This window comes from Primulina huaijiensis, chromosome 3, assembly GCF_012295235.1.
Source record: "Primulina huaijiensis isolate GDHJ02 chromosome 3, ASM1229523v2, whole genome shotgun sequence".
NCBI classification, from domain to species: Eukaryota; Viridiplantae; Streptophyta; class Magnoliopsida; order Lamiales; family Gesneriaceae; genus Primulina; species Primulina huaijiensis.
In genome coordinates, this window is record NC_133308.1 from 2708060 (window position 1) to 2733665 (window position 25606).

Consider the following 25606-nt stretch of genomic DNA (forward strand, 5'->3'; position numbering starts at 1 on the left):
TTGTGGGAGTAGTGTTGTGAGTTGTGACGTTGCTTAAACGGATGTCTCAATTAATATTATTGATGGTTAAACAATTAAAGAGGAAAAATGCAATAGTCAAGTAGGAGCCTGAGACAAAATGGGCTGAAAATTCATGATGGATGAGCGCACGATTTTATTTATTTATTATTATTTTGTAAAAAAAAATAGGAAGATTAAAATTTACTTGTACGAAAACCTAGGGAAAATTGGCTGAAAATTCATGATGGATTGGCAGTCTGGAGGTTTGGGATAGTTTAAAATAAAGTAGGAACCTGAGACATGTTTGTCAAAATAAAACCTCAAAAAAAAAAAAAAAAAAAAAAAAAAAAAAAAAAAAAAAAAAAAAAAAAAAAAAAAAAAAAAAAAAAAAAAAAAAAAAAAAAAAAAAAAAAAAAAAAAAAAAAAAAAAAAAAAAAAAAAAAAAAAAAAAAAAAAAAAAAAAAAAAAAAAAAAAAAAAAAAAAAAAAAAAAAAAAAAAAAAAAAAAAAAAAAAAAAAAAAAAAAAAAAAAAAAAAAAAAAAAAAAAAAAAAAAAAAAAAAAAAAAAAAAAAAAAAAAAAAAAAAAAAAAAAAAAAAAAAAAAAAAAAAAAAAAAAAAAAAAAAAAAAAAAAAAAAAAAAAAAAAAAAAAAAAAAAAAAAAAAAAAAAAAAAAGGAACCATATGTGCTTGAAGTGTGCAAATTCTTGAACTGTGCAAATTTGGGCTAGAATATAAAAAAATTACACACTTAACCAAAAAAAGAATATAAATTACGACTTCTACCACAGATGATGTAGACCTCATGCAGAAATCTGACTCAGTGTGTGCAAAATATGTGCTTGAAGTGTGCGAATTTGAGCGGATAAAAAAAATGTGCAAATCTGGGATTATGTTGAATAAGCAATGTACAAATCCAAAAATAACATAAGCAGGGCAGAATACCATACAAAACAGTTATTCATAGTTTCTCAACTTTAAACCATTGAAATAGAACCACAAAAGGTTTACTACATTGTACCCCTCGAGATTCATACCAAAAGTAAACCAAAAAGTCCCAAGGACAATTAGAAAATGTCAGAAACACAACCCCACGAAGAAAGTCATCAAGAATTCCCCGAGTTTTTTCTAATCTTCTCTATTAAGGTTTTTTGTATGAAAAATATATGAAATGACAAAGGTCAAAACCATGAAAGCAATCATAAAGGTCAAAACAAGATGACCGTGCTTAAACTCATGGGTCTCAGAGCCGGCTTCAGAAGCCTGTGATGCCACTTCTATGTTGATTACTTCATTTTCAAGCTCAACCATAAAGTTCAAGGCAATGGATCCACAAATTTCACAAATTCTGCATTCAATAGATTTCATGAGATAAAAGAGATATAAAGTGGAGGAGTTACTGTATGATTGAAATAAAACAAGTCAAACAAACCATTGCTTCACACGACCAACAATCCCATTTCAAAAGTGGCGTAAATCATAAATAGGTACCAGTAGATTAACCACCATACATAAACAATGAAAAACTTCAAAGCCATCTTTGTTGGTATCTGTGCGAAAATTCATTTTCCAGTATATAGGAAACATGCAGAACAACAAAAGACTGAAACAGACATAATCAAACTGCTGAATTGAGTTCTTAAATTCAAAAATGAACTGCTTTTAGCACATACACAATGAGAGAACGAGGATGTATTATTCATCCAGTGCTCGCATTGAAGCGAAGCCATCCCACAAATAAGAAAAATATTACACTGTCAAAACATGTTTAGTTATTTAAAGCATTAACATAGCACGTGTGATACTTTTCCTTTTGAATGCATTATTCGTATGCCTACTATAATGCTCACTCATGCTACAAACAAATACATGTCAAGTTTCCACTGACAATTCAGGTTTAATATTCTAAATATTTTGGCTGATTTTTATTCCATGAGAATGTCGCAACCAATCAGATATGGAATAGTGATCAAATCAAATTCGCACGATATTTGCACTGTTGCCAAAAGTTCAGATAAATGATTTAATCATGAAAAGGGGATTTATCCTCTAAATACATGTCAAGTTTCCACTGACAATTCAGGTTTAATATCCTAAATATTTTGGCTGATTTTTATTCCATCAGAATGTCGCAACCAATCAGATATGGAATAGTGATCAAATCAAAGTCGCACGATATTTGCACTGTTTCCAAAAGTTCAGATAAATGATTTAATCATGAAAAGGGGATTTATCCTCTAAATCTATTTTTTCCGCTATAAAGTAAGAAAAAGGTTTTCAATTAACAGATGCAAAACAATTCTAGTAAGTTATAAAATCCTCTTAAAATGATGGTTCTGTTATGTCATCATAAAATAATTTCGGTAGTCATTTCCATAACTCTACCTTTATACTCATAGATAGACATTCTAATAATTACTAAGTAACTTTCATGTTAAATTCAGGCTGGTATTTGGTTTAAAATGTGAGAGACAAGATTAATACTTCTTGCAACATTTAGGGGCTAATGATGGAGATTTTTTCTAACTTGAGTTGGACAAAAGCAAAGTAACAGAAGAATTCACATGGTAACAAGGAGGTTCTATGTTTCCAGAAAATGATTTTTGACAAACAAAAGCAATTACAAAATACAGTAATAGTAAAACATTTTTGCATCTTTTTCACCAACTGCCATTGAAAAGGTATGCTGTGGTTTGGAAATTATTTTCCTGACAATTACATTCAAAATCAGTTTCACATTCTTTAACAACAAAAATTTATTTACATACTCGGTCATTTCATTAAGAGTAGGCCTCCTATGACAGTAGATCCGTGAAACGGGTTGTCCCTGTCCATACGTGTAGTGAAAAATAATACTTTTAATACTAAAAAATAATATTTTTATGAATTGAATCGGATCAGAAACCTGTCTCACGAAATTTACTCTTGAGACGATCTTATGTGAGTTTTGTGTTTCATTAATAACTTTGAGATGAAAAATGCGATTAATTTTCAAGCAGAATTCAAAATTCATGTAACATGAATTTATGAACAAAATCCTCTTTTTTGGTTCAGGAAACAACAACAATATCCATTTTTAAGAGAATTAGAATAATAAATATTCAAAGAAGTAAATAAATATAGAAATCAAATGAATCGGCACTCACCGATCTCCCTTGATTTGGAACCAAGTTTCAGCACAGTGCTCGTGGGCGACCCCCAAATCTCCTTTACAGCTACAGCCCAATTCAACTGGAACCCCTTCAGAATCCTCATCTCCTTGACCATCATCATAATTTCCCTCCAAATTTAAATGACAAATCCTACATCTGAATCCTCTACCGTCTCCATTATTTTGCAAATTCAGCTCTGATTCACCACGTTCCAGATCAACCTCTTCGTCCTCTGAAACTGGGAGGACTGGACAATCTAATCTCTGTCGGCCTCTTGGAACGACAAGAGTGCCGGGAGACCCTCTAGAAGAGTTGCACATGAGGAGGGGCTCATCTGTTAGGGCAACAGGCAGTGAGCCATCAGCAACCGCATCCGAGTCAGTTTCTGAAAAGTAAAGGCTGTTGCCATCTGTTACAGTCCCGCTACTGCTTGCCATAGTGGACCTCCGAGCGCGACGGCGGTGGTGATGGCGAAAATCACCACCGTCCGCATGGCCATTGGGTTTTGCGTCGACGTGGATATCATCTGCAGTCGACATCTGAAAGAAAAAAGCCACAAAGAAATCTAAAGCAAAGACAAAGGGAAGATTTTGTTTATGAATGGTAAAGATAAAAGATTGGAAGACAAAGTTGGTAGATTTTCTATTCCTTGTTTCCCAATGGAGAGTGTATATATAATCTAATTTTAAATGCGTGCAATATTGTGCGAATCCCTAAAGTGAAATTGTGTGTCCACATTTAATGTCCGTCTAAAAAGAGGAAGCACGACATCAAAGGGACAGCACATACAGGGTACTATTAAGTGTGAAATTTTTCAGCTATTCTTCTGTTGTTAAATAAATGGCTGTTGCATGCTAAATTCTTTCGGAGCTTACGACTATAGTCATTAGAGTAAGTAGGAAGGCTAATATTATTTTTAATGCAAGCTGTTGTGGCAAAACATTAAGTAAAACCATTCTATCAGGACGAGTTATAGCACATATCATTTAGGAAAAATGTACATACATATCATTTAGGAAAAACGTACATACGTGTTTTTTTTGCCTCAGATGTATCAATGCATCACTAGTTCGCAAAATGCAAGCAAAGTTAAATCAAGTGCTCGCTTTAATTTCTTTAAGAATGTGACTATAAGAACATTAAAAGAAATTTATGAAAGCACTTCTGGTATTTGTAGACTCGTGATATATTTACACGCACGATGCAATTCCCACAATGGTGATATTAATTTGCAATTACTAATTAAAAAGTTAGAAATCTGGACTCCATACATGGACATATTGAAACTGTCAATGTCACATGCAACTTTTGATGCAGCAGTTTAAATGCAACCTCTGAAATTCTCAAAAGTCACCAAGGGGATATCACTGAATGAATTCTCTAAAATTGGTCTCCTCAAGTTCATCTGGATACCATACTAAGAAAGTTATCACTTTGTTATATCACTTCCTTTCCCCTCAAAGTCCACCCAATGAGTGCACCACATGCTACCTCACAAATAAGCATACACATTTAAGATTTCCATTGTGGAACCGTAGCCTAATTTAATGAAACCTGCGTGGGACTGTATCCTAATTTTACGAAGCCTATGGTCCCATGCGTAGAAAATATTTGAATACTTAAAAATCTATTCGTTGAGCATCTATCCATGTGTCAACATGCACACACATCTAATCATTTATACAGGTACACAATAGTACTTCCTTCATAGCGAGATGTATGGGTATTTGGTTTCTGTCCATTCCTTTGATCGAGTATTTGATAAATTGCAATGTTTGATAACGCAAAAAGATACACAAAAGAATTAAAATAAACTCTCAATTTTTGTGAAATAAAAATAATTTTTCTTCAAATTCACCAGTATTGGTCAAGTTCGCCTGCCAGGCGGCCAGCCATAACAAAATATTATGGTAAGTGACAAAAGAACTCTTTCATAAATTTCTATGCATCAGGCCCTCCAACAACTAATTAAAAGAATGGGACAAAATGGAAATATAGTTTCAAGACACATAGAATAACACTTTGTTTCCACTGGTAAAGGAATTGGTTTTCTCTTAATGGATGCACAACAAAACTACTATCATAACCAGGCACGAGTGTACTACTCCTGTTCCAGTGCAACATTACTTGACGCCAATTATCAACTATACTCGACTATATAATGTTCTCCACCTCATAATTGATGAAAGTATTTTAACTATCCAAAACATGACAGCTTATCAAATATTTTCACGGTAATGAATTTCACAATGGAAGAGAGTTTTCTAATGAATAATATGTATTATTGAATGTTAGATTAACAAAGTTTTGTAATTCATACAGAGTGGCCACAAACGATTTGATACAACTGAAAATTTTATAGTTTATGGTATAGATAAACTTTAAACACAATTCAACACATACATCACCATCATAAATTACCGATAACTGGCTTAACATACTTCTCCCAACTGAAAATGAGGGAATTTCGTCAAATTGAGCTGAATATGCACCACTAGAAAGATCTCATGATATAGTTCAGCATACCCAGCCACTTCTTAATAGAAAGAAAAATGCAATCCCACTTTCAAAAAATTGGACCAAAGCAACAATCAATCAAACAGATGAAAAATAAGAGAAAAAGAATTCCTGGGTCAAGGCATATAATTTCTTACATTCATCCCCATGCAGGTCACTTTCATCATGTTTACAAAACGCCAGCATCCAGCCTCATCATTGTCATGTTAGATGCACTGGAAGCAGATTACCACTTAGCCAGGAATTCATGTTGCCATCTTCAATGTGAAGGAGCAGAAGTCCGTGAGAAAGTTCCAATAATTGAGAATTTTCTTTTTTGAAGCAGAACTGCAATTTCATAATGCCGCTCCCTGCTCCATCAACCTGACACAAGTCATCATCACATTAAAAAAGAGCTACGTAAAATGGAAGAAAGTATGTAGGAAACATCGTGTGTGACAGATAAAAAAATTGCTTCTGGTCAGGAAAAAACAATAACAATAAACATCATATAATTAGATTCAAGGTCAATTCATAACTGCAGATACTCCGGTGAAAGGGCAGAGCATCAAATTCAGTCAAATCTTGAAATCGCTTGCGATAATTCATTAATGATTGTGTGCAACAACATTTTGGTCTTGGCATTTCTTACATATACCAATGCCCAAACACGACACAATGAATGAGACATAATGATATATATGCTCAGATATCTTATATGAGAGGGAGATGGACCTCAAATGCCATGCGGTCAACCATCAAAGCTTAGGAACGCCTTCAAAGTTCAAACATCTAATAATTTTCCTGGTTAAACAACTACAATGGCTTTAATTGAAGACCCTTCCGTTCATTTTCTGCAAGACCACGTTTTATTCTGGTGAAAATTCGCGGGGACTGTCTTTTCTTCCCCAACCCCGAATAGTTAATATGATTTCTTTGTTCGCAGAACTCTCGAAAATTACCCTTTGCCTGCCAAGTTAAATAATGACTTGTACACTATCCAGTCTTGCAGCTCCATAATATACATAAACCAAAACCAGTTACTTCCGGGTACTTGTACACAAACATATACACAGTAACACAAAGCAATGGTTTATTGTCTGGAAAAAATGTGATTTTGGAACATTTACCAGTCAATGACGAGCTAAGGAGTACCTTCTCCATTATGGGGCCATCAGATTGGCCGGAAGATGTGGTTATCTCCACGCCATTAGCCATGAAATCGTGGAATATTTCTCTGCTGCACCGCATTCTTCCCGAAGCTTGCCTCCTTTACTCCTCCTCCGTTGGATAAATAAATGAATTAATTAATCGTCTCTGTTTGGTTAGCAAGGTAAAGGAACTATATATCTAATTTTGAAAATTAATATTTTTTCCTCAAATATTTGAGTAAAATAAAATATTTTAGGCGGAAAATTTTGAGAAATTAAAAATTGTAAAAAAAAATAATTTGAAATATAAAGATGAGCATTGGATTTATTGTGATTTTTTTTTTGATTTACCAAACATTTACAAAATGACTTATAAATGCTCAAATATTTCAAATGACTTGGAAGCATATTTTTCTATTGACATTCAATATATTTGCATCTATTTTTAGTTACTCTCAACAAATTTTTCTCATATTAAAATACTCATTAAATAAAAATAAAATGAGATTTTTCTTTATAAAACTTGTTTTTTCTAATATTTTTCTTGATTGTACGATAATATACATAAGCCTAAATATATGAGACGAAATGAATGAAATATAAAGAATGCAAAAAATAATAATAATAATAATAATAATAATAATAATTCAAGACAAACATGACATTACCAAGATATGTTGGTTTTTTTTCCATTAATTGTAATAAGTATCTATTCTATTCTATTAAAGTTGAGGACATGATAGTACCACCTAAGAAGAACATCAATTTATTCTTCCAACTTTATCCTTATATGATACTAATATTAAACTTTTGTTTTTTTTTAAATTTCAACACACACTTTTATTTTTTTTTTTTTTTTATTTCAATAATTCAAATATCAATTTAGTCCCTTTATAATTTGTCAAATATCAATTCATAATTATGACTTCATAAATGTATGAAATTATCTCACCCAAAATAAAGTTGTGGGCCATTTCTTTCTATTCTCACCTTTTAACTAACTCAAACGTCGGGCCACCAACCCGTATACATCAACATACTTTTACATTAAAATTATCAAATCAATTTTTTTTAAAAAAAAAAGAGAGAAAAAAGAATTTATTTGACAAAAAGTAACATTTAAATTTCATCAATTTTTTTTAAAAAAATACAAAAACTGTATCTCACGAATCAATTTGTGAGACAGATCTACGACTAGACCCAACAAACGAAAAAATATATTATTTTTATGTTAAAAGTATTACTTTTCATTATAAGTAATGATCAGATCACTTCTTTGATGAATATAGATCTGTAAGACAGTCTTATATCATACTTACTCTATTAAAAATAATAATAAAATAAATATAATATTACTAAAAAATGGTTTTGATGGTTGATTGCTATAATTGCATGGCAAAAACTTGTGTGAGACGGCCTCACAGGTCGTATTTGGTGAGACAGATCTCTTATTTGGGTCATCCATGAAAAAATATTATTTTTTATGCTAAGATTATTACTTTTTATTATGAATATCAGTATACTTGACCTGTCTCACAAATAAAGATTCGTGAGACCGTCTCACAAGAGATCTACTCATAATTCATGCATCAATCCAAGTCATGACCAATTACAACATACTCATGTCCACTAAAAAATGATTTGATTGAATTTAGGCACAAAACAAATACACTATATAAAGTTGACCTCTTCCAATCATGTGAATTAATTGGACAATAAGACAATGTTCGATACATGAGAGGTCACTCACATTCCCACGATCCCAACTGTCAACATTGACGCCACCATAAATTTTGTCTCCAAGATCCCATTTTTTTCAAATCAAACCATTTATTTACCCTCTTTTTTTTTTTCTTGATGAGGAAGGCGTGGTGTGATAGTTCGTCCCCATTTGAGTAGCAATTTCAAACTGGGTAGTAACACTGTTTGCTTTTATATTTTAATCTGAACGCTCAAGATCTTTCCACCACGGTAAGTCGCGTTATTCGTTTAATCTTATGTTTGCCAGCATGGGTTATTGTGATTTCTTGGTGGGTTTGGTTGATATTTGGATCTGAATGCGTAGATCTGAAAATTTTTGGATCTAGGAATTTCATTTCTGATTTTTGTTATGGGTTTTGTGTTTGAAGGTGCAAGGGGAGTTGAAAATTGAAATAGAGGGTGATAATAAAGTAAGGAAAAAATCGGATGGCGAATAGAGTGGATAACGAATATGATTACCTATTCAAGATCGTGTTGATCGGGGATTCAGGAGTCGGGAAATCCAATATTCTTTCTCGTTTTACACGAAATGAGTTTTGTTTGGAGTCCAAATCAACCATTGGAGTTGAATTTGCTACCAGAACTCTTCAGGTCAGTAACTATTATTTTTCTGACGTGTATGATTGTTTTCTGGCTAGTTTTTTTTATTACTGTTTGATTAACTAATCATATGCATAGCGTGGTGAATGATTGGTGACTTAAGAAATGTTTCTGTGCACTTCATGAAGTTTTGATCTTCGGATATGATGTCTGCGACAAACAGTTCAATTCCATGTGAAAAAGAGGCCAAATGTAGTGTTGTCGGGGGCTGAGATGTACTGTCTGAATATTTTAAATTCATGATATGGTCATAAAAGTTTGTGATTTGGTTCTACGGCAATTAAGAGTACTTGGTATTTATGCTGTTTATGTATATGGGACAAGAAAATGCCGATCCTTATCGCACTTTAGAGGAAGGATTACAACCCCAAGCTACACTAGGTCTAGGTGGTTCCGCTGCTGATTGTTGATTGGATTAAATTAAATTCGGTTGGTTTTATGTTCATCGAGTTTAGAGAAAGCATTATAAAACCATACCATTTTAGGTGGTTAGAGTTCCCATGGGATTTCGGTACTTTTAGATTTCAGTTGGCCTTTTCTCACGGGATATGTCGGTACATATGTATATATTTCTAAATGTCTATTTTGAATGTTGGTAATAAATATACTGGTTGGTATGTTTGTGTACACTATTATTTATCTATTTTGAATTTGTATGTGATGTATCCTTTATTTATTACTTTGTAAACATGGTTAATATAATTCAGACGTGATTCAGTTATGACTTGAATCATCTTATGATGGATGCAATTTGGCGTGCGTGTCAAATGTTGCCTTGTCTATGATATGATGGAGAAGGGTCCTGGTATAACTTTATGACCGTAATTATCCTTTATTCCTGTGACATCATCATGTAAGCCTGCATTGTGATTTGTTTGAAATTGACGTCTCGGTTAACTCCATTCATAAACCGTGCTTTCTATGAATTTACTATTCATTTCTCGTAACCATTTCTTGAGTTGCTTTAGTCCTCATTCAGAAAATAGGTGTCTATTTTTTATCCGCGCAGAAGCCATGTCTAATGACTCTCATACATTTCTTCGCTTTTTCCATAAACTGTTGTTTTGTGTTAATAATCCAAGCCGCAGATGGTGACGAGTTTGGAAACACCATTAGTTCTCTTAGTAACTCCCGTATGCTTGACATACTATACAGATAGAGGGAAAGACGGTCAAGGCCCAGATTTGGGATACTGCTGGCCAGGAAAGATATCGAGCCATCACGAGTGCCTACTACAGAGGAGCCGTCGGAGCACTCCTTGTTTATGACATTACTAAGAGGCAAACTTTTGACAACGTTCAAAGATGGCTTCGGGAGTTGAGGGAACATGCAGATTCCAACATTGTTATCATGATGGCTGGAAACAAATCCGATCTCAACCATCTCCGAGCAGTTGCAGAGCAAGATGGACAGACTTTTGCCGAGAAGGAAGAACTTTCATTTCTTGAAACATCAGCCCTGGAGTCACATAATATCGAAAAGGCATTTCAGACTATTTTAACGGAAATATATCATATCGTTAGCAAGAAGGCATTAGCAGCTCAAGAAGCTGCTTCTGCAGCAGCAGCAGTTCCTGGTCACGGTACCACCATTAATGTTAGTGATACTTCTGGAAATGCGAGAAGAGGCTGTTGTTCTACTTGAGCTATATCATTTCTGGGTACAATATCGGGATCCATATAATTCCGAACTCTTGTTCGGTTCGGTTCGGTTCCATTTATTTTTTGTTCCAATATATTCTGGTGCAACACTTTCTTACTTTCAGTGCGTTAGTTTAAAGGCGGTGTTGGTGGTCAAAGAGTTTTAGGGTAGATTTATTGTTAATTTTTGTCCAAATGACTATTACTGGTGATGTTTGTTTGGATTTTGGAAGCAACAATTTTTTGTCTTTTGGTCTGCCTTTTGCCTTCGACTTTCGCATTCTTCGGGCTGGAATTCATTACAAATTTGGATGCTCCCTCGGGTCTTTGTGATTTCACTTGACTATTTCTTCCATATGTTGCCTATATGACTTGAAAATTCAAATGTTGAAAAAATTGAGTTATTTGCTTGTTACTGTGGTCTTGATATATCAATTAAAATTGGGGAAAATTACATGGCCGTGTAATTCACATATCTCATAATTATGACCGTGTTAACCGTAAATCTGTATTTTTTGTTATGTAACTTGCATGTTATTTTTAATTATTTTTTTATCCAATTAATGGCCAATTTGGATTGGATTTGAAGTCTTGTAACTTACATATCTTTCATTTTTTCTCTTTTTTTACCCAAATCAATTGTCTGCCGAAAATTTCTTATGTGGTGAATGTGGATACTGACATGGATTTTTGGAAGAAAACTTTCATATGTGTCATGGTTTTACTATAATATAATTTGGATGAAAATACGATGGATTTGGATTTAAAAAAATAACAAAACATAGAAAAAAAAATCTAATTACATGTGTAAAAAAACAAATTCTTCATCAGCAAGATCAAAAATGAAAAAACGTGTAAGTTAAGAACTAAAAATACAAATTCAATGCTACACATAACCAAAAATGGAAAAAACATGCAAGCTATATGATTAAAAAAACATTTTTTTTTAACAGGATAACAATGAAAAAAATTAAATGACATGATAAATAATGTAATTATCACTTAAAAATGGGTTAAAAATAGCAAGTAGAACCAACATCATGGATTTGACTTTGTAAGTGTTTCGTCAGGGGATTGTACAGTTTGTACAAACAATCATTAAGCTTTTACCTTTTCGAACAACATAGTTTCAAAGCATGAAATGTGCGGCGACCTTTACCAATTCACTCAACAAACTCATCAGACTCGACCATGATTTCACGTCTTAGCGTGAAAAAACTTTAGAATTCATTTCTCTATTAACACGCAGAAATTTGAAGAAATCCTGTCGTTTTTCGAAATTTGCATTCAATCTTCTCATATCATAATTCTTGTTCGATCTGAACTGTTACATGACGAATCCCAAAAGTTCGTTCACAGTATTTCCTAATAGTATCCAAGATTTCATTTTGACATATCCCAGGTTCAATTCTAACATGACAAGCCAACACATGTTTTCCAGCTGTAATTGCCCAAACATGAAGGTCATGCACATCACAAACTCCTCTAATAAGTTTTAGTCCATTTGCAAGGGTATCAGCATCAATCTCACTGGGTGCACGTTCCATCAGTATACCGAGTATATTCTTCAGCATAGGCAACGTTGTACTCAAAGCAACGACAGAGAAAACAAGAGTGCACACCAGATCAACCACCAACCACTTGGGTTTCAACCAAATGATTGATCCAGCAATCATCACCCCGAAAGACTGTATAAGGTCGGTCACAAGATGCAAGTACGCCCCTTGAATGTTTATGTTTGTCGTCTCAGTCTTCTGAACTAGATCCATCGGTACAAGTTTCATAATTTCTTCCCCGTTTCTTCCTTGACAAGATTCCTCTATTTCTTGATTATGATCTTCGTTTTTACAGGAATGGTGAGAATGGCAATCGTGACACGAATGGCCATGTCCAAGCCATAAAACCATCATAGAGTTGAGGACAAAACCCAGTGCTGAAACAGCAAACATGAGCGTACCGTCTACAGTTGTATTCTTGGTGAGGAGCCTGTTAATCGCTTCGTATATCAGAGCTGCAGAGACTAGCCATATTAGCTGCACGGATATAAGGGCTCCTAAGACTTCAAGACGGCTGTAGCCGAAGGATTGTTGAGTGGTTGCCTCCCAACCAGATGCCCATACGGTGAATATGGATATGGAGAATCCAGCAATGTCAGAAAGCAAGTGAGCCGCATCAGTTAAGATTGCTAGGCTATTGGCTTTCATTCCTCCAAAAATCTCAATTATCATCACTATCGTGTACAAGATTGTAAGCCCACAAAGTTTAACGGTAGTTTTTGATCGTTGTGCTGCATCGAACTCTGTAAATTCTTGGTTCGAAAATGGACATGTTGAACTGCAAGAAAATCGCTTTTTCTTGTCGAATTGTTCCAAGGGGGGTTCTGGTACATCGGTTTCTATCTGGCGCAGTTCAGCCGAGTCATATGCCATCTGCGAAGGGGAAAAGATTTGTTATCTCGCAGATTTCTTCACCAAACCACGTTTCATAACATGAACTCAGAATGATTTTTCTCCATAATTCTTGCTACCATTTTCAAATCACTCGATTCATGATTGCTCCTGAAAAGAATAGGACGAATATCTCCTAAATCTGGACATCTGGATTAACAAAAATCTATAACATAAGGCGCACATATCTTGACATTTTCATCAGAAACCAAAAGTCAATAAACTCGAAATGTTCAAAACCACATATCATCGTAATATAATGCTCAAATGTCGATAAACGTTCCACAAGAAATTTTACACATCCTAGCCAAAATCGAAAGAAAAAAAAACCAAGAAAATTAAAACTATCAAACTACTAATCAAACTCACAATAGATCAACCGTGTACATATAGTCAATTCAATGAATTCACGTAGAATATACGAACAAATTTAATCCCAGTATTGGGCGAGAAACTCATACCAGATAACCGATGGATGAGAGGAAGATTTGAAGAGGCAAAACCCAATAAGTTTTTTGCACGCAGACCACATCTATGCGTTTCTTTGTCAATGGCGAAATTATCGCATTTAACATATTAGGGAGATCATGTAAAGAATATGTTAAAGAAGCAAATCCTTTTTTTTCCTTAGAATTTTAGGAAATGCATGAAAACCGGTAAGAAAAGAAACGTTAAACGGTGGTTTCTTTGACCAAAAATATAACAATTATATCATATATTAACAATTATATCTTGAGATTTTATTATTATTTTATTAAATTTTATATTAATTTATCATGAAACTTTGATAAATGGATTTTTTTATTACAAAAATTATTGTATAAATCTCGTTGCACTCAAACTCCACTTTGAAATAAATTGAATTAATATTAAAAAAATCAAAAAAACCAAATTAAACAGCAAAAAAATCACTTTTTTCCTGTGACAAGTATTTCTCGTACAATTCTATACATAAATTTTATCTTTTTATTTAAAAATGAAACTAAATAAAAAAATGTCAACGGGGTGAAAAGTTGCCTGAGAGCAAAAAAATGGGGCAAATTCTTCAATTTCTAGTAAATATTTTCGCCCTTTGTTTTCTCTTATATTGATATCTATTTGTAGGATCCATTTTAGGTGTGAGATTAATTAACAATGCAATACTATAAAGGTCGTATTTAGGACGGCTATATTTGGAATTTATTTTGTTTGTTTGGGTAAAAATATTTTACATTCAGTTTTAAATAACATATTATTTTCTAAATACATCTTCGTATGAAATCCTCTCAAAAACTTCATCAAATCCAAATACAACGTCATATTTCGTGTGATTGAATGATTTGATTGTGAAGAAAATGTTTGATTTGATCAATGATCATTCGATAAACGAGTTTCAAATGACATCGATGTTTGACGAATTTGAAATAATTTATAATCACTATTAAATTAAATCGAAAGAAGATGAATTTCAAATATTCTTTCATTATATAAAACAAAATAAAAAAAAATTGTGATATATTTAAAGTTATATATTTCAAATGACTCGATATGATTGCATATTATAATAATTTTAGTTAGTTTGTTTTTTTTCCCCCTGGTCTTAACATATATTATGTGTGAGAAGTAAGAGCTCGAATAACCTTACTTAGCTTTCGACCAATTTAAATAAGGGCAATTTTATATTATAAATTTTCAAAAAGAAAAATTTGGAGCACAAATACGAGTGCTTGAAATTTAGGAGCACTAATTAATAAAAAATATATATGATTTTTTTTCTCAATTACATTGTATTATATTATTGATCATGACATCGTGTACAATTTATTATCAATTATATTATTGAAATATCTAAAATTATTTTTTACAAATTATTAAAAAGAATTTGAAATCTGAAACAATGAAACTATTAAATAAAAAGTTATTATCAATGTTCTCGATAATCATTGATTTTTTAATATGAGGGAGACAACACAAATGATATTTTTGAAAGAAAAAAATTATTAAATGTGAAAATGAATTAGGGTTAATTACATCCACTTTTCTCATAAATTTTTCATATTAAAAAAAACTCAAATATATTTAAATATTAAATATATATTTCATTTGATATTCGTGAAAAATAATAAATAAATCTGATAATTACTAACATAGAATAATAATCACGACGTCCGGTTGGACGGGCAGACCCTTTTCCTTGATTCTCCCTCGTAGACACTGCAAACCCTAAGCCTCGATCATTCTACAGTGCTTGTTACCCCGTTCATATCCTCCCGGGAAATCATACTTTTCTACAATTGGGTTCGGCTGAAAGAGATGTTTTTTCACATAGTATTGGAGCGGAACATGCAGTTGCATCCTCGCCACTTCGGCCGTGACCTACGCGATAAGCTCGTGGCCAAGCTCATGAAGGACGTCGAAGGGACTTGCAGGTTTTTCATCCACAATTGAATTGTTTATCCTTTTAATGAAACTTCCAGACTCTATTCTCATTGATGTAGCGGTTACTTTTTTGATAAATTATTCAATTGAAGTGGGATTCTCTGTTAAATTACGGTTGTTTATGACGTTTTATAATTGGGCAGCGGTCGACATGGGTTCATTGTGGCGATTACCGGCATTGAAAGTGTAGGGAAGGGATTAATTCGTGATGGAACTGGATTTGTCACGTTCCCTGTTAAGTATCAGTGCGTTGTGTTTCGACCCTTTAAAGGAGAGATTGTGGAAGCTGTTGTTACGATGGTTAATAAGGTGAAAATTTTCCTTTGGTTTGTATTTCTCATTGTATTTTTTAAGTTAAGTGACTAGTAAGAAGAATTTTGCAGATGGGTTTTTTTGCTGAAGCAGGTCCCGTCCAAATTTTCGTGTCTAATCATGTGAGTTTCTCCATTTCCTCTCGTGTTTGAAACATTTATGTGATAATTTCTGCTGCCGCTGCCATGTCTCGACAGTTATTGCTGGAACTGTCTGTTCTGGCTGGTGGTATGGACTATGGATATTGTCTTCCAAGGATTTTTAGGGTTTGAGGTTTTTAATTTATCACGAGTTTGTCCCTGTGCATCCCTCTTGCTTGCAAATCTTCACTCCATGTGGTAATATCGACTAGTAAAACATGGTGATAGTCTTTACTTTTGACACGGGCTTTTGTCGTCTCCGTCAAAATGCAGTGATCTTCTGATTTTCTGTTTCAAAAGTCTTCTCTTCCATCAACATATGGTCTCTGATTGTCACTTCATGTTTTATATGTAGTTGATACCAGATGATATGGAGTTTCAATCTGGGGACATGCCTAATTACACAACTTCAGATGGTTCTGTATGTATTATCGCTATCGCTTCCATCCTATTTCTTGATGCCCAAGTGTGTAGTTCTTGTCTAAAGTTTTTAAACCATTAGCAATTGATTATCTGATAATCGCCAGGTCAAAATTCAGAAAGATAGTGAAGTTAGGCTGAAGATAATTGGAACCCGGGTTGATGCCACAGAAATTGTATGTCCTCCAATTGCCCTTTGGTTGCAACATGTCGTTCAATATTTCTCTTGTGCTTAATATAATGTAAGAACTAAAATTGTCTGTTTATTTTAAGATCCCACAATGAGTATAATCATTTACTTTATTTTTAGGGAAGTAAGAGCTTCCCATTATTACTCCGACAACTATATAATTTTAGCACACATGATTCCAAAAATTGTCTTTGTCTTTTTTCAATTAATATAGCTCCAATTCTTTTACAGGGTATCAAGCAGTTCACAGGGGTGGGGTTCTGTACGGGGTTGTTGAGAAACATGTGGAACTTTATATAAGAAAATAAAAAATTATCCCTAGTTTTTCGTGTTTCAGATTATTTTCCGTTAAATTTTCTGGTGGCGGACAAGTTCCCTGTATCTGAAGTCTATACAGTGGAACTAGATACAGGGAACTGGAGAGTGAAGAGTGGCATCCTGTTTTGATGAGTAATTTATTCCAGGGTCTAGTTTTATTCACTTTAAAGACTATTTGTCATATTGAATACAACATATATCATAGATATTGTTCAATCCCATGACCTTGAGCCTTATCATACTTACTCTTCTTTTGCAGTTTTGTATTGGCACCATAAAAGATGACTTTTTGGGTGTGATTAGCGATCCAGGCGCGACCTCATAAGGGACTTGGCAACCAACACAACCAAATTGGGTTCTTTGGTTGGAAAATTGACATTTATGGAGCCAAGTGATGTATCAAAGTTAAACCATTTTAATTGCTGGTGTGCTGTGTGAAGTTTCTGCAGAAGGGAGATTGAGACAATCCATCCAGAACAGCTGAAATTTAAATGTTGGATTAATAGCAATGATTTTTAATGTTCTCTATTTCCTTGTCTGAAGGAAGACGAACTAAATCATATGTAAACACAAACCATGATCGTTTTAATGAATCAGCATTACATATTAGTCTTGTGCAANTATTTGTAAACACGATATTCAAATATTGAAATTGTGGTTTATGGTTCGATGTAGATGGTTTATGATTTATGTATAAATTCCAAGTGTCAAATCATTTGAAGGGATGATCTCAACTACTTGTCTTTCTCAGCCATATCTAACCATTCGGTGACAAGCGAATGCCAAAATATAGGTATGCATTGTCTATAACTTCGTCATACGATAAATAGTGGTTGTTTAACTTTGGATCATAAATGCTAGTGTTCTGTAAATAATGCATTCGTTTATTTTCATGATATATTGATTGATAATAAAATTTCTTTTCTGGTGTTCAATTTCTATTTATAATGGGAAATAACTTTGTATCTGCTCTAGGAACTTCACTCTTTCTTATCTCTATTTTTCAAAATTAAATAAATAAATGAGATCTTTCGCCTCTTTAATGTAAATTTTAAAAGATAAATGACGAGCTTAATTTTCTATTTGTTGGGATTTCATCTTCTCTGATGACCTGTACAGTAATAGAGAGATGAGAATAGAGGGGGATGAGAATAAAAAGATAATAAGACAATTTCTAATAATATGATTATTAATCAATTTTGTGAGATAATATTTTATCTTATTCAATTTATGAAAAATATTTTTTTATATTAAAAATATTATATATATCGCATCAACCAAATAAAATATTAAAACTGTCTCCCAAAAGATAATCTACATCGTAGAGTGTAGACAAGTGTTGCCAGTGAAACTCTATAAATGTTCAAATGAGAAAAAAAAATGTATGGAGAGTAGAAAGTGCATATAAGTTTACCATCATCCTGGATTATTTATAGATGTATGTAAAACAGTCGCTTGACTCTTTTCCAGTGAAATTCTTCTTCTTTACTCTTTTCCAGAAAGATTTTCAAGATGCATCCCGATTTCTTTATCTATACATACAACACTTCATACTTTATGGGCCACTACTGATAGCGAAACGCGTACTATAACCGCAAGACTGTATACCACAAGAATCTTCCAACTTCCAGAACGATATTCTGTTCCAATAGCAAACCTTGTCTAACAATGGCCTTGACTTATGCTCCTCCTTCGTTCGATATCCATCTCACAAAGATCCACTCAAAAACCCCTTTCTGCAATTCCGTGAAATCCACTCGTACGACTAGTACACGTGCAGGTGGAGACCCTTTTAATCTGTGTTCACAAAGCCGCTCATTTTTCGCCAAGGAAATAAGATTTAGAATGCCTTATTTGCTCTCAGCTGCCAAACCCAGTTTGTTGAAGGTAATGAAGAAAGATTAATTTTTTTTCTTGGTATTTTACTTGGGTTGTGTTAAAATGGTTGGTTGCATTTTAATAGATTTTTGTGAAGACTTTTTTTATTTCTTGTTGGAAGGTAAGAGCTTCGTCGGGGGAAGCTAAATCTGAAGCAGCACAGCAAGAAGTTTTTTCTTGGTCTTCTGTTATCTTACCGTAAGTCATTCCTTTGATTCCTTCGTTGTTTATTTGCCCCGGTTCAATTTTGGATAAATTGTCCGGTGTAGTGAAGCCTGATCGGGTTAATTTCAATTTCCATTTCTCCTTTGGCCTTTTTGATTTTGAACTTGTAGGCGTGTCCATGAAACGCAGCAAAATGACGAATTTGTTTGTAAATGATATCTAATTTGACTCAATGAAATGTTCTCTCATTTGGATCAATATATGCACTAAAATGTGATGAATATGTTCTGCCTCACCCTAGAGTAAAACACATATCATGGTATTCTACAAAAGCTGTTAGTAGTGCTCAGTTGGTGAAGATTTGAGAACGCCCATCTAGGTATGAACCTTAAAGAATGGAAGAAAAGTTCCTTGAGTTTGGTTTCCTTTAGTTCTCCAGAGTTGCTGGTTGGGACTGGATTGTGAACATTTCTTTTCCGCATTTTATTTCTGTCATATCTATGTTCCCACAGTTTTATTGTTTCTGTATACGGTGACTGCTATACTCGATTGTCAGATTTGTGTTCCCTGCATTGGGTGGTTTATTATTTGGCTATGATATTGCTGCTACCTCCGGAGCTACCATCTCATTGCAGGTAACATTCCCACTTGATGTCCCGGATCTCTGTTGGAACTTCGATAAATTTTTCTGTCATTTTACAGTCACCTGAGCTAAGTGGGACAACTTGGTTCAACCTTTCAGCAGTTCAACTTGGTTTAGTGGTAAGCTTCAAATTTTATTGAATGTCTCGTGCTTAATTACATGGAATACTTCTGACCCTTTTTCTTTGATTGCTTCTTTTATTAAGGTTAGTGGTTCCCTTTATGGAGCTCTTCTTGGTTCTCTCATTGTTTATCCCCTGGCTGATTTCCTTGGTATGGTTTTCGACCAGTCATTACATATTTTTTCTTAAAACTTCTGTTGTAACTACAGTTTAAGGATTATGTTTGATTGATACATATAGGAAGGAGGAGAGAACTTATCATTGCATCCCTCTTGTATTTAAGTGGTGGTTTGTTGACTGCCTATGCTCCTGGCCTTGAAGTTCTTTTGATAGCTCGGCTTGTGTATGGTCTTGGTATCGGCATGGTTGGTTCTCTAATATTCTCCTGTACTTTGTCTTCGAAGTCAAAGTGATGTGGTGCTGATAAAATGATAATCCATCAATTAATGATCATCTTGTTTAGGCAATGCACGGGGCGCCTCTTTACATAGCAGAAACTTGTCCATCTCAAATTCGGGGAACTTTGATATCTCTAAAGGAGCTTTTCATAGTTCTAGGGATATTGGTTAGTCTTCTCTCCAACCCACAACTGTTCCCTTATTTTTAGTTCAAAACGCAACAATACACATTCAATTAGGTTTCTTGACGCAGTTGGGCTATTTCATTGGAAGTTTTGAAATTAATGCTGTTGGAGGGTGGCGTTATATGTATGGATTCAGTGCCCCAGTTGCCTTTATTATGGGTTTAGGTATGTTGAGTCTGCCGCCATCTCCACGTTGGTTGCTTCTCAAGGCAATTCAAGGCAAAGGGTCCTTAAAAGAATACAAAGAGAAGGCTATCCTTGCATTGAGAAAACTAAGAGGCGGATCTCTTGATGACAAAGTATCTGAAAAACAAATCGAGGATACGCTTATCTCTCTAAAATCTGCTTATAGTGATCAGGAATCAGAGGGAAATTTACTTGAGGTGTTCCAGGGACCAAGTCTGAAAGCCTTTATAATTGGAGGTGGATTGGTTCTATTTCAGCAGGTTGACATAATCTCTACAAGTCACATGTTTTTAGCTGTTCATGTTTTCTATTGTCTTGTTCGAAGTTCATGTGATACTTGTGTAATTGCCTACTATGCCACTGAATTATAGAAATGTCGCATCATATATTGGTTCATAAAATTCAAATATTTGACAAAGATTTCTGGATTCAACTGCATACAGATCACTGGGCAACCAAGTGTTCTGTACTATGCAGGCTCCATACTTCAGGTACTTCTTTTTATAAACTGGATTGACTTCAGTTGGTTTCATATGCCAATCTTGTACCTTTTTCTTTTTCTTGTTTGATCACACTCCAATCATTTTTCGGAAGAGTGCTGGTTTCTCTGCAGCTGCTGATGCCACAAAACTTTCAGTTGTCATCGGTGTGTTTAAGGTACTTCGCGAGGAACAACCAAAATTATTGAATATTTTTGTTGGTTGTCTCAAAACCAGATCATCATGCAATAATGGTTGTGACGTTTACATTTTCCTTTTTTATATGCAGTTTCTAATGACTGGGGTAGCCGTTCTGAAGGTTGATGATCTTGGGAGAAGACCCCTGCTCATTGGAGGTGTCGGTGGTCTTGTATGTGCCATCGTCATCATTTTCCCAAAACTAAATTTGAATTTATATTCTCATCCCAAAATTCAAAGCCAAAGTATGAATATCTTTTAACTTGGTGTTCGTGTTGACAGGCCTTCTCTCTGCTGCTTCTTTCAGCTTACTACCAATTCCTCGGAGGGTTTCCTTTTGTTGCTGTGGCTGCTTTACTTCTCTATGTAGGCTGCTATCAGGTAATTGACAATGACCGCCTAAAACTATTTTATGACAGAAATAAAAATGGAAATAGAGTATCAATATCAAAAACCAAAAACTTGCCTCGTAATATTTTCTTGAACCGGTCAGCCGATGAAGTAAATGTTTCGATATTCATCCAAAATTTAGATATCATTCGGGCCTATCAGTTGGCTTATGGTATCAGAGATATTCCCGCTTCGCACTAGAGGAAAGGGTATCAGTCTTGCAGTGCTCACAAATTTTGGCTCAAATGCTATAGTGACCTTCGCTTTCTCCCCTCTAAAGGTAGTAGTCATTTTGCATCTTTCGGGCTTCTTTCATCGCAAATTCAAGGTGCAAGTAAATTGTTATATATATTGAATGGTATCCCTCTCTCAGGAGTTGCTTGGAGCAGGGAATCTGTTTCTTCTATTTGGGGCAATTGCTGTACTTGCAGTTGTTTTTGTGACAGTAAATGTTCCTGAGACCAAAGGCTTGAGCTTAGAAGAAATTGAATCCAAAATTTTGCAGTAAAAGTCTTCAGGTGGGAAAAATGTGATCACGGATTTCTGGTTTTTAAGCAAAATGGTATTTGTCACACAATGTTTATATTGTCCATCAGAGATAATTGTGTAAATGTTTGTGCTGTAAACTTAAGAACATCGGGCTTGCTGAGCGTGTTGTCCTTTGATGATCTGTTATGGCGTATGCAAATTCAAGAAAGATTTCACTAAAGCCTATTAAATTTGTCCTAGGCATCAATGTATTCCAAATCTTTTGATCTAAGTCGAATTTATTTTAGCGACATGTTAGGTCTCAATTCCTTGAACAAATGAGAGAATCATTCCACGACTTATTTTCTAAATTTTTTTAGCATTATTCTAACATTATGAAAGATTTGGAGATGAGAATTGAAAAAATCAATCAATCTTTGCATATATATTACTGGACTTATTTCATCAATAGCACGAGATCTTGACTAACATGCTATGTGATCATCATATTCATGAGTCGAGGCATGTTCACGAGTGGGGTTAAAAAATTTATTCTTCCAAAACTCAATCAGCTCACATCATCAAGGAAGCAACTTGAATAGCACCTTAAGAAAGTTCCTTTCTTTAGTACTTCATTGTGCGTGCACTTGAGATGTTTTCTCGTTTACTAGCTGCAACATAGCACATAAGACACATCAAGTGTAAAAGTTCTCACCAATACAGGGAAACGACGAGATGTTATAATAGTGGTGATTGTGGCAACTTTAAGGGCAAGCAAACATCAGGTTTGCTAACTGTGGCTGGAAAAACATTCGCCTAGGATGTAAGATAGCTAACGAAAAAACTAAGTTGGTCTGGGATTTATAAACTAATTGTATAGATAGATAATGAACGCAATTCTAGATCATCAAAGGAGCTTGTACTTGGTCCCTGCAGTGTCCAAGACACGTCCATTGTCGACTTTCACTGAGGAGATTCCATGTTGGTAGCCTGATACCCTTAGAAATCCGTCACCTGACAGATCCAGTAAAACAAATCCAGGTTATCAGGAGATGAAGTCAACAATGTAATTCTGAACACACGAGGACTAAAATGAACAAATGATGCTCCAGATTTCAGGAAAACACAGATTTTATTACTCGTCCCCACCAAAATGTAAACAACTTCCAGCTCTTCAAAGCAGCATGAAACCTGAGAAATTTTAAAAGAAATCCTCACAGGATTTTTAAACTTCACCTGATCGATTGTATAGCATTTCAGAAAACATGCAAGATTTCAGTAGTTTCTTATGATCCCAAAAGATGCGACCAAGAAATTTCATTTGCCAGAATAAGTCCACTTTAAATCTCAACAATCCCACACAGACAATGTTAAAGTTTAATCAACTGAATTCCAAGATATTTCGAACTTGATAATGCTAGAAACTGAACATATTCGAAATTCGGAACACGCGGCGAATTTAGAATTACACATCAGTCTAAAACGAAGAGACATTACAAACGAACAATCATTAATAAATCTTAAATTAAGAAACTCCAATGTTATTTTGCATGTCAACAAAATTGGTTTTTCTCATGTAAGTTCCTGCTAACTAATTCATCTCATCAGTAATTCAAGGTCGTGCATTATAAACGAAATGATGGGGACACAAGTAGCATCAGAATATTTCAAAAAGTATACTTCTCCCAAAGAAAAATAGAAATAAAAATAACTAGGTACTAACCAAATCAGTAATCAGTAACTAGTAAAATAGGTAACAAGTAAATGACAATTTCAATTAGGAAAAATTATATGAAATAAAGTCCAATGAATCAAGAATACAATTTACCCTTCATTTGAATATATATAAAAGAAAGATATTGCAATTCTTTTCAGATATGACATCCTGAAGCAACACGACCAGCCAAAAATTCTCAGGAATCAGAAAGTACATTCGAATTATCTTAATTTCCTTTCCAAGAAAATCGATTGAGTCAAAGAACTAATCTTTCAATGGGAACGTTAAATTATGGGGCTATGTTGTAGACCAAATAACAACAAAAGGGACCAAATAACAACAAAAGGGAAATCTTCTAAACCACTAGAAATTTATCATTGTTGAAAATAAGCATCCAGGATTTAAAATAAGAAAGTATTAAAAGTTGTTCACCTAGCCAATTTCCCAAAGCAATGAATCCACCAGACCCTGTATTACCAATTTAAACTCGAAGTAAAATAACGAACAAACAGGACAACATTTAACAAGAAACGACCAGGCGTGATAAAAAAAAAAAATTTCCTCGCCAATAAAACCTCACTTTTTATCCTCTATCTCCACTCCCAATACCATTTGCGAAAATTTTGGTTACTTCCGATTTTCATTCATAACATGATATGGAATACTATTATACATGTTTCCAGACTAGTCTCTTTGCTGCTGCATCATCATCATATTATTATGATGCGGCTGCTGCATCATCAAAGCATTGTGCTGCTGCTGAATTCCATGATACCCGGAGTTAACATTCTCAGCCGGAACGGGCGTAAAGTGTAGTGGCAGCGGATATGGCATCTGAATCGGTATTCTACCATTGCACGCTTCATGATTTCCACTCTCATCACTGTTATGAAGTCGGTTTTCATTTCGATTCACAGTCTCATGGATGGGACCACCTCCGTTGGATGTCGCCTCACTTGAAGCAAATAAATGATCCGACGGGGAGGACCCCTCGTTGGAACACCCCTGCATCCTCTTAATATACAATCTATACTTCTGCAAATGACTGGCAACATTCTCCCTCGTCAAACCCTCGACGTTCATGAGCTGCATGATCGTCTTCGGCATCGCGTTCTTCACGCCCAAGTGCACAACCACTTCCACAAATCGCTTGTGCAGCTGAGGGGTCCACACAAGCCGCGATTTCTTCACAGCCTTATCCGACACGTCCATGGACTGGTAATCCATGCAATCACCACCGCCCTCCTCGTCGATTGGGCCCATCAACCGGCTCTTCTTCGGGTCGGATCCTTCTTGTTCGTACACCTCGCAATCCCTAGCGGGCTTAATATCACGAAGGGAGGTAAGAGTAGAGTGTGAGGCAAGGTTGACATCACCCGCTGTCCGCAGCGGCTCCGGTAAGATTCTAAACGCCGACGCCAGATCCGCCGGTATCAAAGACAGAGACAAGGACGCCAGTTGGTCGACGGAGGGAAGGCCGGCCTCCCATTCCGCCACTTCATCATCCTCCTCGATCCTCAGCTGATCATCCATGATTTAGATTCTTATCAAGATAGCTGAGTTAAATAGGAGAGGCGAGTGGAGTACGCGGTGGGAGATTCCAGACTAGCCACGCTGCTTTTTACCCATATATTTTCTAAAATATCTCGATTCTTAGTTATTTTTTATTTATAAAATATAAAATAAAATTTGATATTAATGATATTTTTTTCCCAAAGAAAATTCGATATAAAACT

At 34.6% G+C, this 25606-nt stretch overlaps 6 protein-coding genes across 13 annotated transcripts; 3 read left to right on the plus strand and 3 right to left on the minus strand.

Moving 5' to 3' along the window:
- Positions 1-938: 938 nt before the first annotated feature.
- On the minus strand, positions 939-6958 carry LOC140973051 (uncharacterized). 5 transcript variants are annotated; one of them, XM_073435592.1, is made up of 6 exons: positions 6608-6958; positions 6381-6499; positions 5804-6029; positions 5591-5682; positions 3144-3688; positions 939-1345 (listed from the first exon to the last, which is right to left on the minus strand). In XM_073435592.1, exons 3-6 carry the CDS (start codon positions 5850-5852, stop codon positions 1126-1128), a joined length of 906 nt encoding a protein of 301 aa, XP_073291693.1. In that variant the 5' UTR covers positions 5853-6029; positions 6381-6499; positions 6608-6958; the 3' UTR covers positions 939-1125. The 5 variants fall into 5 exon arrangements, with proteins under 5 accessions (XP_073291693.1, XP_073291694.1, XP_073291696.1 ...); XM_073435593.1 differs by lacking the exon at positions 6381-6499 and having other exon boundaries at positions 6776-6958; XM_073435595.1 differs by lacking the exons at positions 6381-6499; positions 6608-6958 and having other exon boundaries at positions 940-1345; positions 5571-5682; positions 5804-5825.
- A 1549-nt stretch (positions 6959-8507) lies between these two features.
- On the plus strand, positions 8508-11054 carry LOC140973054 (ras-related protein Rab2BV-like). Its single transcript, XM_073435599.1, has 3 exons — positions 8508-8767; positions 8926-9148; positions 10313-11054. The coding sequence occupies exons 2-3, from the start codon at positions 8984-8986 to the stop codon at positions 10799-10801; spliced, it is 654 nt and encodes a 217-aa protein (XP_073291700.1). The 5' UTR covers positions 8508-8767; positions 8926-8983; the 3' UTR covers positions 10802-11054.
- A 795-nt stretch (positions 11055-11849) lies between these two features.
- Positions 11850-13854, minus strand: LOC140973052 (metal tolerance protein B-like). Of its 2 annotated transcripts, none has more exons than XM_073435597.1 (2): positions 13706-13854; positions 11850-13226 (listed from the first exon to the last, which is right to left on the minus strand). In XM_073435597.1, the coding sequence occupies exons 1-2, from the start codon at positions 13817-13819 to the stop codon at positions 12099-12101; spliced, it is 1242 nt and encodes a 413-aa protein (XP_073291698.1). In that variant the 5' UTR covers positions 13820-13854; the 3' UTR covers positions 11850-12098. The 2 variants fall into 2 exon arrangements, with proteins under 2 accessions (XP_073291698.1, XP_073291699.1); XM_073435598.1 differs by having other exon boundaries at positions 11850-13355; positions 13706-13814.
- Positions 13855-15384: 1530 nt separating this feature from the next.
- LOC140973055 (DNA-directed RNA polymerase II subunit RPB7) lies at positions 15385-17651 on the plus strand. Its single transcript, XM_073435600.1, has 6 exons — positions 15385-15652; positions 15806-15971; positions 16046-16096; positions 16470-16535; positions 16642-16710; positions 17302-17651. The coding sequence occupies exons 1-6, from the start codon at positions 15537-15539 to the stop codon at positions 17365-17367; spliced, it is 534 nt and encodes a 177-aa protein (XP_073291701.1). The 5' UTR covers positions 15385-15536; the 3' UTR covers positions 17368-17651.
- An 837-nt stretch (positions 17652-18488) lies between these two features.
- LOC140973056 (D-xylose-proton symporter-like 3, chloroplastic) lies at positions 18489-22503 on the plus strand. The gene is made up of 14 exons (XM_073435601.1): positions 18489-18929; positions 19042-19118; positions 19642-19720; positions 19788-19847; positions 19934-20000; positions 20090-20214; positions 20313-20414; positions 20501-20878; positions 21062-21109; positions 21213-21275; positions 21387-21467; positions 21578-21676; positions 21828-21965; positions 22059-22503. Exons 1-14 carry the CDS (start codon positions 18711-18713, stop codon positions 22191-22193), a joined length of 1671 nt encoding a protein of 556 aa, XP_073291702.1. The 5' UTR covers positions 18489-18710; the 3' UTR covers positions 22194-22503.
- Positions 22504-22734: 231 nt separating this feature from the next.
- On the minus strand, positions 22735-25480 carry LOC140973057 (transcription factor PCL1-like). 3 transcript variants are annotated; one of them, XM_073435603.1, is made up of 3 exons: positions 24437-25480; positions 24303-24338; positions 22735-23167 (listed from the first exon to the last, which is right to left on the minus strand). In XM_073435603.1, the coding sequence occupies exon 1, from the start codon at positions 25401-25403 to the stop codon at positions 24555-24557; it is 849 nt and encodes a 282-aa protein (XP_073291704.1). In that variant the 5' UTR covers positions 25404-25480; the 3' UTR covers positions 22735-23167; positions 24303-24338; positions 24437-24554. The 3 variants fall into 3 exon arrangements, with proteins under 3 accessions (XP_073291704.1, XP_073291703.1, XP_073291705.1); XM_073435602.1 differs by having other exon boundaries at positions 24303-25480; XM_073435604.1 differs by having other exon boundaries at positions 22735-22824; positions 23077-25480.
- Between the last annotated feature and the right edge of the window lie 126 nt (positions 25481-25606).